This window comes from Polyodon spathula, chromosome 50, assembly GCF_017654505.1.
Source record: "Polyodon spathula isolate WHYD16114869_AA chromosome 50, ASM1765450v1, whole genome shotgun sequence".
In the NCBI taxonomy this organism is placed as follows: Eukaryota; Metazoa; Chordata; class Actinopteri; order Acipenseriformes; family Polyodontidae; genus Polyodon; species Polyodon spathula.
Window position 1 is genome coordinate 1,584,625 of NC_054583.1, and position 22,483 is coordinate 1,607,107.

At 44.3% G+C, this 22,483-nt stretch overlaps 2 protein-coding genes across 2 annotated transcripts in view; one reads left to right on the forward strand and one right to left on the reverse strand.

Annotated features, from left to right (window-relative positions):
• Nucleotides 1–465: 465 nt before the first annotated feature.
• Nucleotides 466–19,725, forward strand: rnf25 (ring finger protein 25). The gene is made up of 11 exons (XM_041238726.1): nucleotides 466–470; nucleotides 1,848–1,942; nucleotides 4,084–4,156; nucleotides 4,735–4,837; nucleotides 11,510–11,577; nucleotides 12,025–12,094; nucleotides 12,651–12,722; nucleotides 12,925–13,068; nucleotides 17,015–17,104; nucleotides 17,762–17,896; nucleotides 18,251–19,725. The coding sequence occupies exons 1-11, from the start codon at nucleotides 466–468 to the stop codon at nucleotides 19,481–19,483; spliced, it is 2,088 nt and encodes a 695-aa protein (XP_041094660.1). The 3' UTR covers nucleotides 19,484–19,725.
• A 2,350-nt stretch (nucleotides 19,726–22,075) lies between these two features.
• LOC121306799 (carbonic anhydrase 4-like) overlaps nucleotides 22,076–22,483 on the reverse strand; it is a 7,787-nt gene continuing 7,379 nt past the window's right edge. The window contains exon 9 of the mRNA XM_041238727.1: nucleotides 22,076–22,483. This exon is cut by the window's right edge and continues 254 nt beyond it. The gene's annotated coding sequence lies outside the window, so the exon portion shown is untranslated.

Consider the following 22,483-nt stretch of genomic DNA (forward strand, 5'->3'; position numbering starts at 1 on the left):
TCAATGCTTCCCTGTGCTTTACCACACCTCTCTGTGCTTTACAATAATATTATATTTGTAATAGAGAACTGGCACTGTTATAAAGAATCAGTCCCATGGTGTTCCTATCCTATTGACAGGTGATTCAGTTCCACCTGACTAGCATAGAAGACACTTTCTACAGAAAGCGATTAGAATATAATTCACCCTCAATCATAATTGAATTACATGTACAACAACTCACCCATATTCCCACCGCTATGACCAGAACGAAGTATAAGACTATGACGCTGATGTCAGCTGGGTTATTGATGGTTGAGGATTCAGCAGGGGTTTCCACAGCAACCGAGGGGTCGCTGCATTGAGAAGCTGGAAGGCGACCCCCAGTTCGTGGATCAGCGCTGCTTGACATTTGCTGTCTGTGTCAGCTTTCGTATTCTGACTGACTCATACAGTAATATACATATATATATATAGTGCATCGACATGGGGTATAGGCGGTCAGCGATAGAGGTTAATTATAAACCACGATCTTGTTTATCGTTAATATGACACAATTAATTAAGTTAATGAATAAGGAGTCAGCGAATGTCTCTTTGTTAATGATCTATCTTAGTTTAATGGGTTGGGGTTTTTTTTTTAATTATTATTATTTTTTACATTTCCAACTATCTATCTTTCTTTCTCTCCTTTTTTATTTTTTCACTTTCTCTCTTTCTGCCTCTTTCTTTTCCCCTCTTTCTTGCTTTCTTTCTGGTAAAGCAGAGCGCACAGAACAACAGACTCTCTTCAGAGTGCAGTAAACTAACACAGACACCAAGAAGAAGGGATTATACTGTAGAGACAAACTGAACAGGATTGTGAGGCTCTGCCTGTCTGTCTGTCTGCAGCTTTAATGAAACTAAACTCTTTTCAGAGTGCAGTAAACTAACACAGACACCAAGAAGAAGGGATTATACTGTAGAGACAAACTGAACAGGATTGTGAGGCTCTGTCTGTCTGTCTGTCTGCAGCTTTAATGAAACTAAACTCTTTTCAGAGTGCAGTAAACTAACACAGACACCAAGAAGAAGGGATTATACTGTAGAGACAAACTGAACAGGATTGTGAGGCTCTGTCTGTCTGTCTGCCTGTCTGCAGCTTTAATGAAACTAAACTAACACAGACACCAAGAAGAACACAAACACACACACACACACTCACACACACACACACACACACACACACACACACACACACACACACACACACACACACACACACACAGACCCACCCACACACACACACACACACACACACACACACACACACACACACACACACACACACACACACACACGTAATTGCGTATTTATGGATACACATGTTACTATTCCTATAAATTAGTTGTTATTAGTAATATGAGTTAGATACTAATTATATAGATTTAATAATAATAATAATAATAATAATAATAATAATAATAATAATAATATCTAGACAGACAGATAGAAATATTACATTTCATAAAGTAACATTTTGTATCTATTGCAGATAAATATTTACACAACCTGAGTGAACTGAATGCTATAACAATAACAATAATAATAATAATAATAACAATAATAATAAATAATAATAATAATAATAATAATAATAATAATAATATATAGACAGACAGACAGAATAAAAATATACATTTCATAAAGTAACATTTGTATCTATTGCAGATAAAATATGTACACAACTGAGTGAACTGAATGCTATAACAATAATAACAATAACAATAATAATAATAATAATAATAATAATAATAATAATAATAATAATAATAATAATAATAATAATAATAGGTCGTGTTTTTCTCGACCAGTCGGACTCATTTAAAGGCGGGGCGCGTTTTTGGTGTCGCAGCGTTTCCGGTCCGTCGCTGCCATCAAAAAAAAAAAAAAAAAAAAAAAAAAAAAATGGCTTCAGAGAGGAGGTGAGTTGAGGAGCTTTCTCTAAAAAACAATTAAAAACCTGAATTAAAGGAGAAAAAGAGATTATCCAGGGGCCAGCCGGCATTGCTACCAACTCAATTATACTGTGAACACGGGAGACGGGCTGAGGATATTGGTAGTATTCATTTATTTTAAAGGATAGACGGTTATTTATGTAGCGAGCGAGGAGTCCCAGTGAAATTATCCGGGAACAGACTCGACATCCCCCCCCCACCACCACCCCCCCGCCCAGAGGAGAAGGGTTCGGGGGGGTCGTTCTGTCTGCCAGCCCGCTGGAAATAATTTCGCGAGGTCATCGTTTGTGGGGAGAGGGAGAAAGAGAGGGGGGAGAGAAAGAAAGGGAGGGGGAGAGAGAGAAAGGGGGGGAGAGGAGGGAGAGGGAGAGGAGGAAGAGTGGGAGAGAGAAAAGAGAGGGAGGGGGAGAGAGAGCCAGGGAGGGAGCGGCAGAAGGGAGAGAGAGAGGGGATGAGGCAAGAAATGCTCCTCTCGTTTGTAAACTTCTTTTGTATTCTTAGGAGGGAGAGACCAGCGGAGGAGAGAGACAGAGGCGGGAGAGATGCGGAGGGGGAGAGAATAGAGAAGAGGAGGGCGAGGGAGGAAGGCAGAGACGAACGAGAGAGGGGGAGGGAGAGGAGGGGGGAGAGAGAAAGGGAAGGAGAGGGGAGAGAGAGGGAAGAGGGGGAGGGGAGGAGTGGGGAGAGAAAGAGGGGAAGAGAGGGAGGGAGAACTCCCCAGTAAGGCTGTTGAAGCCGAGAGGGATCCTTCAAGAAGAGGCTTGAGAGATTCTGGGAGAAGCTACTAACAACCAAAAGAGAAGATGGGAGGAATGGCCTCCTTTCGTTTGTAAACTTTCTTATGTTCTTAGAGAGAAAGAGGAGAGAGAGGAGAGGGAGGGAGAGAGAGAGAGAAAGGGAGGGAGAGGGGAGAGGGAGAGGGGAGGAGAAAGAAGAACTTGAGAAAATGAGGGGGGACAAGACAGTAACAGAAAGAAAAAGGAGAGGGGGAGGGGGTTTGAAAAAAATCTTTAGAGTGTTGTCGAAGAGGGGGTTTTGGCTGACTGAGTTAGAAATAGGAGAGAAAAAATCTTAGTTTGTTGTTTTCGAGTGTTACCCAGTTTTGGAGGTTTGTCTTCCAGAGAACCTCCCCCAGAGATGAGAAACAATGCATCTCTCAGAGTGCAAGTAGAAGGGGTATGAGCTCAGTCTCTAGGTCAGACTCCGCTCACTCTGCTGAAGTCTGCCATTAATATCTTGAAGGAAGGGGAAGACTTCTCCCTCATCACCTGAAACGGGCGACACACACACCGTTCAGGATCGAAAAAAAAAGGACTCTGTGTGAGTAACGACAGTCCTGGCGTGACTAAACACTCCCCAGTAATGCTGTTGAAGCTGACACCCTGGGATCCTTCAAGAAGCTGCTTGATGAGATTCTGGGATCAATAAGCTACTGACAACCAAAACGAGCAAGATGGGCCGAATGGCCTCCTCTCGTTTGTAAACTTTCTTATGTTCTTATGTTCTAGTGTATGGCATTGCCTGCTGTGTGCTGGGCAGAGCCTGGCTGTGCTGTGCTGAGCTGTACACAGAGAAAGGCTGGGGGGAGGGGAGAGAGATAGAAAACCCTGAGAGAGGGGGAGGAGGGGCGTCTAGAAAGCTGTAATCTAGTGCATTGCCTGCTGTGTACTGGGCAGAGCCTGGCTTTGTAGACACTCTGGCAATGCTGGCTGGACCACAATAACATACATACAGCTTGCTTTTTTTCTCTCTGTTGCCTGAAAAAACTGTTGAGTGTATGGCAGACGAATTACACTGTTTCCTTCAACAGCTTTTTAACCCAGAAAAATTTGTGAGAAACTCTGCATCTTTTTAAAAAAAAAAAAAAAAAAAAGTTAAACAAAGTTGAAAAAAATGGGTCTAGTAACAAGTCGAGTTTCACCCAGTGTTGGGGTTTTGTCTGACTGGAGTTAGAAATAGCAAATAAAAATATAGTGAGAGTCAATGAGAAGACCCCACAAGTATAGGAATACAGACACGTGTGTCTCTCATATGGACAGCTGGAAATAATATATATTTACGAATATTTGAAGAATGTGGTGCACACGGGAAGGCTTCACCTATTTCAGCACTGAGTCAGAGATCGAAGTTCCTTGAGGCGATCTATTTGGACGAACTTCACCTGACCCATGACCCTAACAGGTATTAACCATTAAAATGTATTTATCTAACCCTAAGGTTTAACTCTGACCTTTGAACCCTGATCTAGTGCGCTGGCTTTGCCCGCTGTGTGCTGGGCAGAGCCTGCTGCTGTGCTGTGCTGTACACAGGGCAATGCTGGCAGGACCGCACTATATAACACTGATATAAAACCCTGGGTACAGAAACTACAGCAGCTACCCAACACAATCAATATGGGTCAGAATAACAGACAAAAATTCAAAAGGCATATAGAAAGCTGTATAGACTAGTGCGCTGGCATTGCCTGCTGTGTGCTGGGCAGAGCCTGGCTGTGCTGTGCTGTACACAGGGCAATGCTGGCAGGACCGCACTGTATAACACTGATATAAAACCCTGGATAGAACTACAGCAGCTACCCAGCACAGGCAAACTCAGACGTCTATAGAAAGCTGTAATCTAGTGTCTAAAGCTGGCATTGCCTGCTGTGTGCTGGGCAGAGCCTGGCTGTGCTGTGCTGTACACAGGGCAATGCTGGCAGGACCACACTGCCAAATATAACATACATACAGCTTGCTTTTTTTCTCTCTGTTGCCCCGTAGTGTTGAGCCCTGGCAGGTCAGCATTACCCTGTTTCCTTCAACAGCTGAGAACCCAGAATCCCAGTTTGTGAGACTGACTCTGCATCTCTCACTGCCTGCACAGGTATGAAGGGCTATGTCTCTGTCTCTGTGTGTGTGTCTCTCTCTCTTATTTACAAACCGCTAACCAAGATCATGCAGCAGTCTCTTGGGGGGTGGTACCGACAGACTGGAAAATTGCAAACGTAATACCGATCCACAGAAAGGGAAACAAAACTGAACCAGGTTGCACAGCAGACTTCTATTATATGCCCTATAATAAGAGCCAAAATGGAAAATTACCAGGTTTTACTACCAGCTTAACTTGCTTGATTTTTTTTAGGATGCAACATCGATAATGGATAATTGCAAAGCATATGACATGGTTTATTTAGACTTCCAGAAAGCTTTTGACAAAGTCCCACACAAAAGATTAATTCTCAAACTGAAAGCAGTGGGATTCAAGGAAACACATAGGATTAGGGAGTGGTTAACATGTAGAAAACAGAAAGTACTGATTAGAGGAAAAAACCTCAGAATGGAGTGTGGTAACCAGCGGAGTACCACAGGGATCAGTATTAGGTCCTCTGCTATTCCTAATCTACATTAATGATTTAGATTCTGTATAGTAAGCAAACTTGTTAAATTTGCAGACGACACAAAAAGGAGGAGTAGTGGCAAACACTGTTGCAGCAGCAAAGGTCATTCAAAATGATCTAGACATGTGTTTAGAACTGGGCAGACACTGGCACTTTTAATAGGTTTGTCTGTGTAGTTTAGTTTTTGTCCACCAGAGAGCGCTGTCTACTCACAGATTGCTTCGCAGCGAAATTTATCAGTTGAACAGATCTAAAAAAAAAATAGAAAAAACACATTTGAGGCTGTCTGTCTTTTTCATAAATAATAATTTAGGGTTTTAGACATATTTAAGGGACTGCTTGTGATGAAACCTATTGCAAAAAAGTAGTATTAGAATCTGGAGGTGTGTGGAGATGTGGTCCCATTCTACCAGCCTCGCCCCATTGCAGCTGCCCTGTACTTGTGCTGCCATTGCCCCTCAGTGTAATACAGAACCATTATTGCAGTGCCACTGTCTGTCTGCATTGCACTTTTTTACAGATCATTGTGAGGGTCTGGTATCAACTCCCTCCCCAGTAATGTTGTTGAAGCACACTGGGATCCTTCAAGAAGCCTTGATTTCTGGGATCAATAAGCTACTAACAACCAAACGAGCAAGATGGGCCGAATGGCTGCCTCTATTTGTAAACTTTCTTATGTTCTTATGTTCTGCCTTTGGTTTGTCTGTGTATTGCCCAGATTGCTTCTTTATCAGTTGAACAGATCTAAAAAAAAAATAGAAAAAACACATTTGAGGCTGTCTGTCTTTTTCATAAATAATAATTTAGGGTTGCAGACATATTTAAGGGACTGCTTGTGATGAAACCTATTGGTAGTATTGAAGATCATTGAGGGTATAGTGAGCACACTGTGGTCCCATTCTACCAGCCTCGCCCCATTGCAGCTGCCCTATACTTGTGCTGCCATTGCCCCTCAGTGTAATACAGAACCATTATTGCAGTGCCACTGTCTGTCTGCATTGCCATTGAAGATCATTGAGGGTATAGTTGAGCACACTGTGGTCCCATTCTACCAGCCTCACCCCATTGCAGCTGCCCTATACTTGTGCTACCATTGCCCCTCAGTAATACAGAACCATTATTGCAGTGCCACTGTCTGTCTGCATTGCCATTGAAGATCATTGAGGGTATAGTGAGCACACTGTGGTCCCATTCTACCAGCCTCACCCCATTGCAGCTGCCCTATGCCCTATAGCTGCCCTATACTTGTGCTACCATTGCCCCTCAGTGTAATACAGAACCATTATTGCAGTGCCACTGTCTGTCTGCATTGCCATTGAAGATCATTGAGGGTATAGTTGGCACGCTGTGGTCCCATTCTACCAGCCTCGCCCCATTGCAGCTGCCCTATACTTGTGCTGCCATTGCCCCTCAGTGTAATACAGAACCATTATTGCAGTGCCACTGTCTGTCTGCATTGCCATTGAAGATCATTGAGGGTATAGTTGGCACGCTGTGGTCCCATTCTACCAGCCTCGCCCCATTGCAGCTGCCCTATACTTGTGCTGCCATTGCCCCTCAGTGTAATACAGAGCCATTATTGATCCTGTAATCTATCATTTGTCAGCTGCACGCACAGGTGATCAAGAGCCGCCCTGATTCTGTCGTGAAACTCAATGATCAGTTTCAAAACAAGGGCCCTTTCCTTGAAAATTGCATTCTCTTCCCTTATCGGCTTTCTGTGCGTGACTGCCCTGCCCTTTTCAATCATCTCAAGGGTGGATATTTCGGCTCGTGTTTCTCAAAAGTTCCAAAAAGTTAGTCAGGCTTGTCACTGCAAGGCATGGGCATCAGACTCCTGTCAGCTCTTCCAGTGAGTCTAAGCAACAAGCCCAGGTGTGTCTTCTTATTAAACTCCTAGTGAAAGCAGGACTGGATCACACCGCTGTGCAGCGGGAGTCTGATTATTAAACTCCTAGTGAAAGCAGGACTGGATCACACCGCTGTGCATCGGGAGTCTGATTATTAAACTCCTAGTGAAAGCAGGACTGGATCACACCGCTGTGCAGCGGGAGTCTGATTATTAAACTCCTAGTGAAAGCAGGACTGGATCACACCGCTGTGCAGCGGGAGTCTGATTCCCAGCCCAGCTTTAAAAGAGTGCTGACCATCTTTAAAATCCATTCTCTCCCCTCTTATTAGCTTTATTAACAGGATCACTGACGCCTCCCTTTAAAGGAGCGCTGACCATCTTTAAAACCCATTCTCTCCCCTCTTATTAGCTTTATTAACAGGATCACTGGCCCCTCCCTTTAAAGGAGCGCTGACCATCTTTAAAACCCATTCTCTCACCTCTTATTAGCTTTATTAACAGGATCACTGGCCCCCTCCCTTTAAAGGAGCGCTGACCATCTTTAAAATCCATTCTCTCACCTCTTATTAGCTTTATTAACATGATCACTGGCCCCCTCCCTTTAAAGGAGCGCTTATCTTTAAAATCCATTCTCTTACGTCTTCTTCACATTGTTAACATGATCAGATAGCAAGTTGAAATGTTTCAGGTCGCGTTATTCAAACTGCAGACACGTCAGCCGGGGCTATCTGGAGGTTGACCAGGAAAGTTTTTTGTTTTTTTTTTTCGGTTTGTTTTAAGAAACCACAAATATTTTGGCACCAGTATAAAAGTTCACGCAGTGATTCTGCAGTTTTGTATTTCAAGAAGCAGTGAACGCGTTTCTAGAAACCGCGGTATTTAAGTGCTTCAAATCCTGGCTCAGTCACTGCCTCCCTGTCTGTGTGTGTGTGTGTGTGGGACCCCGAGCGAGTCGCTTCACCTCCTTGGGCTCCGTCCTTTGGACGAGACGTCAAACAAACAAGGTCCTATTGGAAGAGACTCTGCAGCAGCAGCATTTGTTGATGATGCAGAGTTCACCCTCCTAGTCTCTGCGAGTCGCTTTGAATAAAAGCCTCTGATAAATGACTCAGTAATTAATTTTAATTTCACAGTCTAATACCCTGTTCCATGGGTGGTGACATTTATGCCCTCTATTCATGGGCAAAATTGTACATGCATTAGGGAGTGGTTAACATGTAGAAAACAGAAAGTACTGATTAGAGGAGAAATGGAGTGTGGTAAACAGCGGTGTACCACAGGGATCAGTGTTGGGTCCTCTGCTATTCCTAATCTACATTATTGATTTATATTCTGGTATAGTAAGCAAACTTGTTAAATTCGCAGATGACACAAAAGTTGGAGGAGTGGCAAACACTGTTGCAGCAGCAAAGGTCATTCAAAATGATCTAGACAAGATTCAGAACTGGGCAGACACATGGCAAATGACATTTAATAGAGAAAAGTGTAAGGTACTGCACGCAGGAAATAAAAATGTACATTATAAATATCATATGGGAGATATTGAAATTGGAGAAGGAATCTATGAAAAAGACCTAGGAGTTTTTGTTGACTCAGAAATGTCTTCATCTAGACAATGTGGGGAAGCTATAAAAAAGGCTAACAAGATGCTCGGATACATTGTGAAAAGTGTTGAATTTAAATCAAGGGAAGTAATCTTAAAACTGTACAATGCATTAGTAAGACCTCATCTTGAATATTGTGTGCAGTTCTGGTCACCTCGCTATAAAAAAGATATTGCTGCTCTAGAAAGAGTGCAAAGAAGAGCGACCAGAATTATTCCGGGCTTAAAAGGCATGTCATATGCAGACAGGCTAAAAGAATTGAATCTGTTCAGTCTTGAACAAAGAAGCCTACGTGGCGACCTAATTCAAGCATTCAAAATCCTAAAAGGTATTGACAGTGTCGACCCAAGGGACTTTTTCAGCCTGAAAAAAGAAACAAGGACCAGGGGTCACAAATGGAGATTAGACAAAGGGGCATTCAGAACAGAAAATAGGAGGCACTTTTTTACACAGAGAATCGTGAGGGTCTGGAATCAACTCCCCAGTAATGCTGTTGAAGCCGACACCCTGAGATCCTTCAAGAAGCTGCTTGATGAGATTCTGGGATCAATAAGCTACTAACAACCAAACGAGCAAGATGGGCCGAATGGCCTCCTCTCGTTTGTAAACTTTCTTATGTTCTTAAAATTGCCCCAGTTCTGAGAAGCTTGTTGGGGATCATCGATGGACTGCAATCTTCAAATCTCGCCATAAATTTTCGATTGGGTTCAAGCCACTCTCTTCTTGTTCAACCTCTCCATTTTGTCTTTGTGCATCGGGTCACTGTTAAGTCCGCCTACATGCGCGAGCAGGAGGATGATGGGAAATGTAGTTCCGAGAGGTCCGTGGGAAGCCTTCTTGAGACAGGGAATGCAATTTTAAAAACCCTTTAACACAGTAAAATAAAAATGACTCGCTCAGGGTCACACACAGTGAGTCAGTGGCAGAGCTGGGATCTTGGTGGCGGCATTTGTGTGAGGCCATAATAATAATAGGAATTAAGATATTAAATGATTTTTTTTGTATATTTAATTAAAGAAAAAAAAATAGCATTCTCACCTATTTAATATTATGATTATTAATGAACTTGCTTAATTAATTTTTACTTGTTTTCAACTCTTACACAGTTGCAGATTTCAAGTCAGCCCTAACTTTTTCAAAGTAACTTGAACTCTGCAACTTTTGTAGGAGCTGAGACCAATTAAAAAAAGCTTAATTAAATCAATTATTATTTCAGTGAGGGGTCTAGTTCGTTGACTTGAGAGTTTGGAATGAAGGTCGGCCAACACAGTAATGCAATAAAACGCGTTGTGGTTCTATAGTCTTTTAAAGCAGGCACTGTAAGTGGGGCGAGTTCAGTGCTTTGTTCAAATGTTGACAGTAACGTTGCCCGTACTTGAAATTTGCCTTGCCTTTGTGAACAAATTTGTTGGCGTGGTAATTTTGCCTTCTCGGTGACTAACGCACCACTCACAGGAGCGTTGGAGTGATTGAGTGCTTCGTTTTGAAAGTGTGTGGGTGGGGCCGGGGTGTTGCCCCTTTATCTAATCTAACTGTGACCCCTGGTCCTTGTTTCTTTATTCAGTCCCTTGGGTTGACATTGTCAATACATTTTAGGATTTTGAACGCTTGAATCAGATCACCACTCTTCTTTGTTCAAGACTGAACAGATTCAGTTATTTTAGCCTGTCTGCCTATGACATGCCTTTTAAACCTGGAATAATTCTGGTCGCTCTTTGTGTTCGATCGTTTACTGGAAGCAAACGAAACCGGTCGTGTGCCCGATCTGGCAAACGCTCGCTGTGTTTGTTGTGAAGTGATAGAAAATATTCACAGCTTTTGACCACCTATGATACCATCTTGCTATAGCGAATGACGCCCCCGCCCGCACGCTGAGGTCCGCCGACTCTGCCCTGCTTGTTACTCCCAAGCAAACGCGCCCCACACTCGGAGAGCGCCCGTTTAGCATCATGCCCCTCCCCCCGACTCTCTGGAACTCTCTCCCAGCTTTGGTGCGTGCGGCTCCCACAGTCGCTCTCTTCAAATCCACTCTGAAGACCCGCCTGTTCTCGCTCGCTCTCCGTGCTCTTCAAGCCTGATATCTCTTAACTGTTGTCTAAATTTATGTTTCAGGTTTTTCGCTCCCTCTTATTCGTGTGATTCTGTATGACACACTCGTCCACAGTGTCTAGAATTCACATCCTACCCTTGTTCATTCTATATAGAGGGGGTGCAATTCAACATGTTAACAAGGGAACATTATTCAGCAGCTTTCACTGGACTCTATGAAGCTGAGGGAGTTCATTCTATATAGAGGGGGTGCAATTCAATATGTTAACAAGGGAACATTATTCAGCAGCTTTCACTGGACTCTATGAAGCTGAGCGAGTTCATTCTATATAGAGGGGGTGCAATTCAATATGTTAACAAGGGAACATTATTCAGCAGCTTTCACTGGACTCTATGAAGCTGAGGGAGTTCATTCTATATAGAGGGGGTGCAATTCAATATGTTAACAAGGGAACATTATTCAGCAGCTTTCACTGGACTCTATGAAGCTGAGGGAGTTCATTCTATATAGAGGGAGATGCAAAACTAGCTGTAGATTTGCTCTATTTTTTCAGAAATGTTAAGTGATTAGAATCCCAATTCTTAATGGAAATATGTTTTTGGCTTTTTTTTTTCTACTGGTTTTAAAATTGATTTTATATTGTTTTTTTCAGTATCCGAATTCTGTTCCAAAGATCTCAATTCAGAATCCTAGAGGGCTTTCGGATGAAAAAATTCGCAGGTAAAGACCCAAGAATATCCTTTTATATTAATATTGACACAGTGTTGGGTAGCTGCTGTAGTTCTGTCCAGTATAATATATAAAACTATGGCTATTGAAACTCAGGGGGGCTGTGTGAATCATTGCTGGAGCCACAGTCCAGTATAATATATAAAACTATGGCTATTGAAACTCAGGGGGGCTGTGTGAATCATTGCTGGAGCCACAGTCCAGTATAATATATAAAACTATGGCTATTGAAACTCAGGGGGGCTGTGTGAATCATTGCTGGAGCCACAGTCCAGTATAATATATAAAACTATGGCTATTGAAACTCAGGGGGGCTGTGTGAATCATTGCTGGAGCTACAGTCCAGTATAATATATAAAACGATGGCTATTGAAACTCAGGGGGGCTGTTTGAATCATTGCTGGAGCCCCGGTATAATCTCCTCTCTCTCTATCTCAGTCTGGATCACAGTCTGAGGCAGTTGGCTGAGTCTTCAGTGGGGTGCCCTGTCTTGTATGAGCTGATAGAGGTACGAGAATTCATTTTAAATTAGTTTTAATTATCCCTTGGTTATCTCTCTGTCTCTCTCTCTCTCTCTCTCTCTCTCTCTCTCTCTCTCTCTCTCTCTCTCTCTCTCTCTCTCTCTCTCTCTCTCTCTGTCTGTGTCACAGCCTCACCCCATTGCAGCTGCCCTATACTTGTGCTGCCATTGCCCCTCAGTGTAATACAGAACCATTATTGCAGTGCCACTGTCTGTCTGCATTGCCATTGAAGATCATTGAGGGTATAGTTGGCACGCTGTGACCCATTCTACCAGCCTCGCCCCATTGCAGCTGCCCTATACTTGTGCTACCATTGCCCCTCAGTGTAATACAGAACCATTATTGCAGTGCCACTGTCTGTCTGCATTGCCATTGAAGATCACAATCTCGGCAAACTACCAGATTAAAAACTAGCTTGTTAGCTAGACACACTGTGGGCTGATCAAGCTGGTAGCAAAACCTGGACTGGGTGACACTGCTGTGCAACAGGAGTCTGATTCCCATCCCTGGCGTGTAATATCTGTGTGTTTTTGTTTTTCACAGAAAGGGAAGGAGATTTTGACCAATAACAATGTGCCTTATGGACAGTGTGTAATCTGTCTGTACAGCTTCCAGGTATCTCTCTTTTGTATTATTATTGTTATATCTGGTCTGTTTATGTATACATTAGATTATAAAATCTTCTACGCTCTCTCTCGCTCTGTCTCTGTCCTCGCTCTCTCGCTCTCTCTCTTGCTCTCTTTCTGTCTGTCCTCTCTCTCTCTCCCTCTCTCTGTCCTCTCTCTCTCATTCTCTCTCCCGCTCTGTCTCTGTCTAGGACAGCGATGCTCTGACCAGGACTGGCTGCTATCACCACTTCCACTCTCACTGCCTGGGGAGATACATCCAGCACAGCGAGAGGGAGAGAGAGGAGAGGAGGAGAGAGGAGAGGAGAGACCGAACTGGAGGGTGCGAGGAGGAGGTGAGAGGAGAGGAAATGGCATATTAAAATAAAAACATGGTAAATAGGGAAGCATTGTAAAGCACAGAGAGGTCTGGTAAAGCACAGGGAAGCATTGTAAAGCATAGAGAGGTCCAGTAAAGCATAGGGAAGCATTGTAAAGCACAGAGAGGTCTGGTAAAGCACAGGGAAGCATTGTAAAGCATAGAGAGGTCCAGTAAAGCATAGGGAAGCATTGTAAAGCACAGAGAGGTCTGGTAAAGCATAGGGAAGCATTGTAAAGCACAGAGAGGTCCAGTAAAGCATATTAAAAACAGGCTGAACAATGTCCTTGATCGATTTACAGTTCAATTGCTTGCTTATTTGTCATTCAGTCTTGTGTTTTCATCCACTTTTAACGATCCCCGTTCGATTTGAACAAAGGAAAAGTTCTGGTGTAGTCTGTCCCTGTGACTTTTTCATTGCTTGTCCTTTAGAACGACAAGAGACAACATGTCTACGTGGGGAGTTGTCTGCATTACTTAACTGCAGTTATAATTCTAATTTGTAATTGTAAAAGCAAGACACCCAGAACTGACCCCAGGTGTGTGCTCTTTAATCTCAGAATGATCAGAATGAGTCTTATCTTTGCATCTCTTTCTGAAAGTTTGTCTTGAGATGGATCAATTGCTGTGTTTGTGTGTTCCTTTTTTGGGTGGGGGGTGGGGGGGTTCGTCACGCCCCCTCCGTCGTCCAATCAAACTTGGCCCTCGTTTTGCAAAACGGAACCTTTTCTGAAACCCCCCCCCCCCCCCCCCCCCCCAGACGATTTGTTTTGCATTCCGGCCCTCCAGGGTGATGACGGCTTGAGATGTGATCTTCGTTTTTCCTGAAAGGCATACCAGAGAGCGAACGCGATCGCTGCCAGACTGAAATTGGATTGGCAACGTTCGATTTTTAAAAGGCCTCTCGTGGCTAGGAATCTCCAGAATGAAAACATTGCTAAGAACTTTCCAGCAGTTTTAAATCTAAATATGTGTGTGCAAATGAGTGTGAATTTTCTAGATAGCGTCAATGACTCACTGGAAGAAATTGTCTCTCCTTTTCGGTTGCGAGGTGTTTAATTATTCCATGGTAAAGACCTTATTTGTTTCTTTTTTAAATTTAGTAGTTGCCTGTGATTTAATTATTTTTAGGCTGAGCTCGCCTCTAGCACACCCCTGCGGCTCTCCTGTTGTCGGGTGCTCGTGAGAGGTATGTTAATTATATCCTGGTAACAGACGCTTATGTGCTTTCTTTTTTACAATTTGAGTGTACGATTTTTGTCCTGGGCATAAGTTGTAGGCGAGGCGGCACGACGCCAGTAGCCATTACGTCAGAAGGTTCTTTACACGCTGCAGGCTTGCCGTGCAGCCACCCAGGAGCTTCGGAGGACACAGCTCCGGGCAGCTTGCAGGCAAGCCTGCAGGTGCCCGGGCCGGACCACAGGGGGGGCGCTGGTGAGCTTAGGACACCCTGGCCGACATAACCCTCCCTCCCTCTGGGCTCCAGGCTATTCCGCTGCTGTTCCCATATGATCCTACAACTGCTACTTGATGTGTGGATTGTTTAAAATATATATATTTTTTTATATATATTTTGACCATTTTTTTTTTAAAAAATTTTCCATCCTCAAGATGGCTTCCCATGTACTCGCATGGACCGACTCAGAAATACATTTCCCATCATCTGCTGGTACACCGGTACCCCGTTGACGTTTTGAACGACAACATTTGGGCATCACCCTGAGCATAACACTCGCGTAACCCATCTAGCGTACCTATAGCCTCACTACATTTCCCATCATCCTGCTGCACACCGGTAAACCCATCTGGGTTACAAATGTGAGCAGGAGGATGATGGGAAATGTAGTTCCGATCATCCTGCTGCACACCAGTAAACCCATCTGGGCTACAAATGTGAGCAGGAGGATGATGGGAAATGTAGTTTAAAGGAAAAAAAACCTAATTATAAATAGCACACACGCCTTACTTCAACAGCTGTAGAAACACAAGGGAACAAAGCAATAAAACGCAAAGGCCCTTTTTATAGAAACCTTTTTTTTAAAGTTTCTCTCTTATATGTGTTGTGGTAGTTCCCAACGCTTGTATTGCAGAGGCTTTTGGATCCTGGTGGTTGGGAGTTGTCTGTCTTGGGCAGGGAATGATTCATTTAGTTGATGGGTATTGATTACAAAAGACGGCAGACGTGTGGAAAGTGGTTCTGTGTGTTGCCCTATGCTTTACCAGACCTCTCTGTGCTTTATAATGCTTCCCTATGCTTTACCAGACCTCTCTGTGCTTTACAATGCTTCCCTATGCTTTACCAGACCTCTCTGTGCTTTACAATGCTTCCCTATGCTTTACCAGACCTCTCTGTGCTTTACAATGCTTCCCTATGCTTTACCAGACCTCTCTGTGCTTTACAATGCTTTACAATGCTTCCCTATGCTTTACCATACCTCTCTGTGCTGTTAATAATGCTTCCCTATGCTGTTACCAGAATCCAATATGAACTCTGTGTATAATAATAACTTGCTACAATGCTAGGATGCCACTGCTAGAATCCAATATAAACTAGGATGCCGTGTATAATAATAACACTGCTAGAATCCAATATGAACTAGGATGCCGTGTATGATAATAACACTGCTAGAATCCAATATGAACTAGGATGCCGTGTATAATAATAACACTGCTAGAATCCAATATGAACTAGGATGCCGTGTATGCTAACTATGAACTAGGATGCCGTGTATAATAATAACACTGCTAGAATCCAATATGAACTAGGATGCTGTGTATAATAATAACACTGCTAGAATATATGAACTAGGATGCCGTGTATAATAATAACACTGCTAGAATCCAATATGAACTAGGATGCCGTGTATAATAATAACACTGCTAGAATCCAATATGAACTAGGATGCCGTGTATAATAATAACACTGCTAGAATCCAATATGAACTAGGATGCCGTGTATAATAATAACACTGCTAGAATACAATATGAACTAGGATGCCGTGTATAATAATAACACTGCTAGAATACAATATGAACTAGGATGCCGTGTATAATAATAACACTGCTAGAATCCAATATGAACTAGGATGCCGTGTATAATAATAACACTGCTAGAATCCAATATGAACTAGGATGCCGTGTATAATAATAACACTGCTAGAATCCAATATGAACTAGGATGCCGTGTATAATAATAACACTGCTAGAATCCAATATGAACTAGGATGCTGTGTATAATAATAACACTGCTAGAATACAATATGAACTAGAATACAATATGAACTAGGATGCCGTGTATAATAATAACACTGCTAGAATATATGAACTAGGATGCCGTGTATAATAATAACACTGCTAGAATCCAATATGAACTAGGATGCCGTGTATAATAATAACACTGCTAGAATCCAATATGAACTAGGATGCCGTGTATAATAATAACACTGCTAGAATCCAATATGAACTAGGATGCCGTGTATAATAATAACACTGCTAGAATCCAATATGAACTAGGATGCCGTGTATAATAATAACACTGCTAGAATCCAATATGAACTAGGATGCAGCAAGTTAGAATCACAGAGAGTTATATCTACAGTGACAGATTAGTAGTTGTGTAAGGATAGTGCAGAGACTAGGAGGGTGAACTCTGCATCATCAACAACTGCTGCTGCTGCTGCAGAGTCTCTTCCAATAGGACCGCGTTTGTTTGCCGTCTCATCCAAAGGACGGAGCACAAGGAGGTGAAGCGACTCGCTCGGGGTCCCACACACACACACACGCGCACACACACACCACACACACACACACACACACACACACAGGATTTGAACCTCCTGGTATCAAGACCCCTTTTTTATCTTTAACCACTGGACCTGCGAGCCTCCCGCCTCCTCTCTGATCTCTCTCGTTTCTCTCGTCAGGAGATGAAAGTCTTGTGTCCCGTGTGCAGAGAACCTTTCACCTATGACCTCGCAGCTCTGGAGAGGACCCCAGCACCCCAGTTCCCTGTGGTATGTCTTTTAATTTTTTTAAATAACCCATCTTTTGCTGCCTGTGTTCAGAACTACAGCCCCCAGCATCCCTTGCTGATGCTACAATTTCTCCTAGTTTCAATAACACTGATGAAGGCACTAGAGCCCCAAACTAGAGCTGCTCTGCTGGACTCAGTTTAGTTTCAGTAACACTGATGAAGGCACTAGAGCCCCAAACTAGAGCTGCTCTGCTTGACTCAGTTTAGTTTCAGTAACAGTGATGAAGGCACTAGAGCCCCAAACTAGAGCTGCTCTGCTGGACTCAGTTTAGTTTCAATAACGCTGATGAAGGCACTAGAGCCCCAAACTAGAGCTGCTCTGCTGGACTCAGTTTAGTTTCAGTAACGCTGATGAAGGCACTAGAGCCCCAAACTAGAGCTGCTCTGCTGGACTCAGTTTAGTTTCAGTAACGCTGATGAAGGCACTAGAGCCCCAAACTAGAGCTGCTCTGCTTGACTCAGTTTAGTTTCAGTAACGCTGATGAAGGCACTAGAGCCCCAAACTAGAGCTGCTCTGCTGGACTCAGTTTAGTTTCAGTAACTCTGATGAAGGCACTAGAGCCCCAAACTAGAGCTGCTCTGCTGGACTCAGTTTAGTTTCTCAAAATAATTTAGCAGGGTTTTTTTGTAACCATAGGAAGAGTTCACTGTGGGGGAGGAGCTACGGAAGAGGTGGGCAGAGCTTACGAAGATTCTGGAACGCCAGAGGGAAAGGGGCGGGGTTATTGACCCAGAGGCGGAGCGAAACCGGTTCCTCATTCGTATTCAGGAGGTAAAGTGAGAAAGGGAGGGGCTACATGACGATGGGGGAGGGCTGAAAATTGAAAAAAGGGGAGCTGGTTTTTTATTTGCTTTATAAATTTTTTTTTTTTTTTTTTGGCAAAAGCCAGTATGATATGCAACAGGACGCAAAATAATTAGCCCAAGTTAACGTTTGTGTGTGTTTTAAAAAAATAAACGGGCATTGTAGTTACACATATTCTCATTGTTCTCTTTCTCTGTCTCTCCAAACTCCCTTTTCCTCTCTCTCCAAACTCCATCTTTCCCTCTCGCTAAACTTCCTCCACCCTCTCTCTCTCTCTCCCTCTTTCCCTCTCTCCAAACTCCCTCCACACTCTCTCCTCAGGTCTCACCTGAAGACCACACCAAAGAGCCAGACTTGCAGATCCCAGACCAAAACGCTCCCGACTCCACAGCCAATCAGCTATCAGCAGCATCGCGGGGCAGCCAATCGGAGCCTTTCCTGCCTGAGGGAGAACCCCAGCGTCCCGACCAATCACGGCCCGGGAATTCCAAACAGCAGAACACGGGCAACCAATCGAAATCGACAGCCAGATACCAGGAACAGTTGGACAGCCAACTACAGGGCAGGGGCCCCAGGAGGCAGGGCCAGTGGGAGGGGCGGGGAGGAGGAGGGAGGTGGAAGGCCCGCTCACGTCCGCCCCAGAGCCAATCAGTGAAGCCTCATCGGACGAACAGCCAATTGGAAGGCAAGGGGCTGGAAAAGGGCGTCCAATCGGAAGGGAGGATAGAGATTGGAAATTCCAGAGATCTCAGACCTTTGCAGAATGGACAGGGCGGCATTTACGGATTTGAGGAATGTCCTGCTGCTTCAAATTTTGACCGTAGAGCTCGGAAGGAAGGATTTTGGAATTCGGAATTGGGAGGGGGAGGGAGAGGGAAGGGAAGGGAGAAAAACCTCAGGAAAAATTGGGATAGCATTGACCAGAGTGGGACAGGAGAAGCTAGGAGGCCAGGGGTAGAGAGGATAGAGAGGACGGATTCAGCTAAAAGCGACCAATTGGAGAGGAGAGAGCTGGACAAAACGAACCAATCGGAGAGCTTAGAGACGAGAGATTCGGATAGCAGTAACCAATCGCAGACAGGAGGGGCCCCGAAATACCCAAACCAGTGCAAGAGAGATTCAGACCAATCAGAGAAGGCGATTAACAAGAGTGACAGCTGTGGCGGCCAGTTGGGTGCAGCCCAGGAGACAGGGAGCCAAATCGACCAATCAGGAGCTAAGGGCTTCTTGGGGAGAGATTTGGACCAAAACCGAGGCAGAGTTTGGAAATGGGATGATTTTAACCCAACGGAAAAGGAGGGATGGAAGAGGGGGCTGGAGGGGTGCAGATTGGGGAGAGGAGGAGGGGGGAGGAGAGAGGGAGACAGAGAGGGGTTCAGCCAATCAGAGGTGAGCGGTAAGGGGAGAGGCAGGGGGAGGAGTCAAGGGGGAGGGGGCGGATCCTGTGATAATCGTTATTATCATCATCAGAGGGGGGGAGGAGCTAGAGGAACAGAGAGAAGGGGGGGGTTGGGAGAGAGGAGGCAGAGAGGGGAGGAGGTGGGGCCAGTGTGAGGGGTGGAAAGAGTCTACAGAAAGGAGTGAGGGTGGAGGGGAAGAGGCAGTGTGTGAAGTTGAGGAGAGAGGGATAGGAGAGAGAGGGGAACTGTGCTCACTTTGTCACAATTAAAGGTACTGTACCCCAATTAATAAAATAGTCAGCATTTGAAAACAGAAACTAATGTGGACTGTCTTAATATCACATCAGGTAACTGTCTATCTGTCAATAGGGTGTACAGCATGGGATTGATTCACCTGCCATAGCACTGTCCATAGGATGCAAGGATGGAAATCAGACTCCTATTGCACAGCAGTGTGATCCAGTCCAGGTTTTGCTGCCAGCTTGATCAGCCCCCAGTGTGTCTAGGTAACAAGTTCAGGTGTGTCTTATTATTAAACTCCTAGTGAAAGCAGGACTGGATCACACTGCTGTGCAGCGGGAGTCTGATTATTAAACTCCTAGTGAAAGCAGGACTGGATCACACTGCTGTGCAGCGGGAGTCTGATTATTAAACTCCTAGTGAAACCAGGACTGGATCACACTGCTGTGCAGCGGGAGTCTGATTATTAAACTCCTAGTGAAAGCAGGACTGGATCACACTGCTGTGCAGCGGGAGTCTGATTATTAAACTCCTAGTGAAAGCAGGACTGGATCACACTGCTGTGCAGCGGGAGTCTGATTATTAAACTCCTAGTGAAAGCAGGACTGGATCACACTGCTGTGCAGCGGGAGTCTGATTATTAAACTCCTAGTGAAACCAGGACTGGATCACACTGCTGTGCAATGGGAGTGAGTTTGATCGCCTCTAGTGAAATACAGGACTGGATCACACTGGTGCTGTGCAGGAAAATATATATAAATATATACGTCTGGGTGTGTGTGTGGTGTATATATATATATATATATATATATAATGTATATATATATATATATATATATATATATATTTAATAAATGATTGACCTTAATATTTGGATAATTATTCACTAGCCTTTGTGCATGGACAGTGGACTTTATATTGCTGCCTCTGTTTCAGAGCAGGGGCAGTGACTTTCTATTGTGCTGATTAACAGCTGACATGACGAAGATGCTGCAGAATGATCTGTCCATCTCGGGCAGGTGTTGTGACTCTTGGTCTCCCGGTTGGTGGCCTGTCATTGGCAGAGTGTGCCTGGTTATACCGTCTCGCCGGGTTTGAAATCGCTGGCTGTGAGCGCCCGAGACGACGAGGCACAGCCCGCTGCCCCAGCCCAGCCTCCAACATGCAGATCGCACGAAGGCGCTGCTCTCTGGACAGACGTGGCATGTTGAATATGTCATAAACTACGACAGCGAAGCCGTCGCAGAGAGCCGGGATGGATTCCTGTAACTCTGAAGAGGCGCGTCTGTTATTTTTTCTAATCCTCGGACCCCCCTGCGATGCTGATTTTAAAGAAGACGAGGTTCAGAGGGTCAGTCGGGTGTTTTTTTTAAGCGTTGTGCTTCGGGGCTGTGCAGGCGGTCCGTCTCGTTATCCGTTAGCGCTTCGGCTTTATTCGGAGGGATCTCCTTTAGCTTGTTTTGATTTCCCGTTCCTCTCCGGTTTCTCTGAGACGCGAACGCACCAGCTTGACATCGTTTTAACGTGTTCTCGCTGTGTTGATCGTTAGTGAACATTTCTGTGCTGTCGAGTGATTTGAAAAACGAGACATTTTGTGTTTTGAATTGAAAGCGATGGTCCTCGAGGAGTCGAAGGGGACAAAATTCAAGAATATTTTCCTTGAGAGGAATTACCACTGTTTGACGTCACTACTAGAACATCAGGATGCAAATATAGCCTTCGTGTGTGTGTGTGTGTGTGTGTGTGTGTGTGTGTGTGTATATATATAATATATATATATATATATATATAAACAAAAATTCCCCTGACGTGTGACTGCCGCTGCGACCACACGCTTTACCAGCTGCCTTTACCAGGGGAGACCCTCGGGGACCCCTGCGCTCCCCTGACTGTGTGACTGCCCCCTGCGCCCCACGCGGCCGTGCCTTTACCAGGGGAGACCCTCGGGGACCCCTGCCCTCCCCTGACTGTGCGACTCCCCCCTGTGCCCCATGCGGCCGTGCCTTTACCAGGGGAGACCCTCGAGGACCCCTGCGCTCCCCTGACTGTGAGACAGACAGACAGATGGGTAAAGACAGGCACACACATCAATACACAGATGGATTTCAAACCAAAGCAATCATAAACAATAACACAGCAAGCAGATATTTGTTTTTCAAATTGTATTTAAACTACAACTTTTTAAAAAAGGATAACAGGTTTATTGCAATGTTACATTTTATATATATAAAAAAATTATACTGTATTTATTCAAAGGGGTTTCTATGCATGCATCTCCCCTCCTGTCCTTCTCGCTGGTGTGTTTTTGCTTAATTTGTTCTGAGCGGTTCTCATAAGAACATAAGAAAGTTTACATAAGAAAGTTTACAAACGAGAGGAGGCCATTCGCCCCGTCTTTCTGGTTTGGTTGTCAGTAACTTATTGATCCCAGACTCCTTCAAGCAACTTCTTGAAGGATCCCAGGGTGATTACTGGGGAGTTGGTTCCAGACCCTCACGATTCTCTGTGTAAAAAAGTGCTTGTCTGGAGAATCCTAACTGCCAGGCAGCTATCTCTCTGTCTGTCTGTCTGTGTTTCTGTCTCTTTGCAGGAGCCGTCTATCTACAGTTGCTGTCTGTCTACAGTAGCTGGCTGTCTCTATAGCTCTATATACCTGTATCTTTATAATTACAGTAGCTCTCTCTCTCTCTCTCTCTCTCTATATATATATACATACAGTAGCATTGGTTATAAATGTGAAAGGCAAGTTCTCATGATTTCTGTACAGCCCCCTGGCTTCTCACTTGAATAGAGCCATGTTTTCTGAGCTGTGCTGCACACGCTCTGAAGATCTGCCGACATTACGAAAGAGGGAAGGAGGGAAGGAGGGAAGGAGGGAAGGGGGGTGGGGGAGGAAACCAGCTGAGCCCTTTTC

Excerpts from the sequence above, each read along its gene's own strand:
- rnf25 (XM_041238726.1), top strand. Across the intron at positions 12,723-12,924 it reads TCTGTCTGTACAGCTTCCAG|GACAGCGATGCTCTGACCAG; the intron begins GTATCTCTCTTT and ends GTCTCTGTCTAG. Across the intron at positions 17,897-18,250 it reads TCCTCATTCGTATTCAGGAG|GTCTCACCTGAAGACCACAC; the intron begins GTAAAGTGAGAA and ends CTCTCTCCTCAG.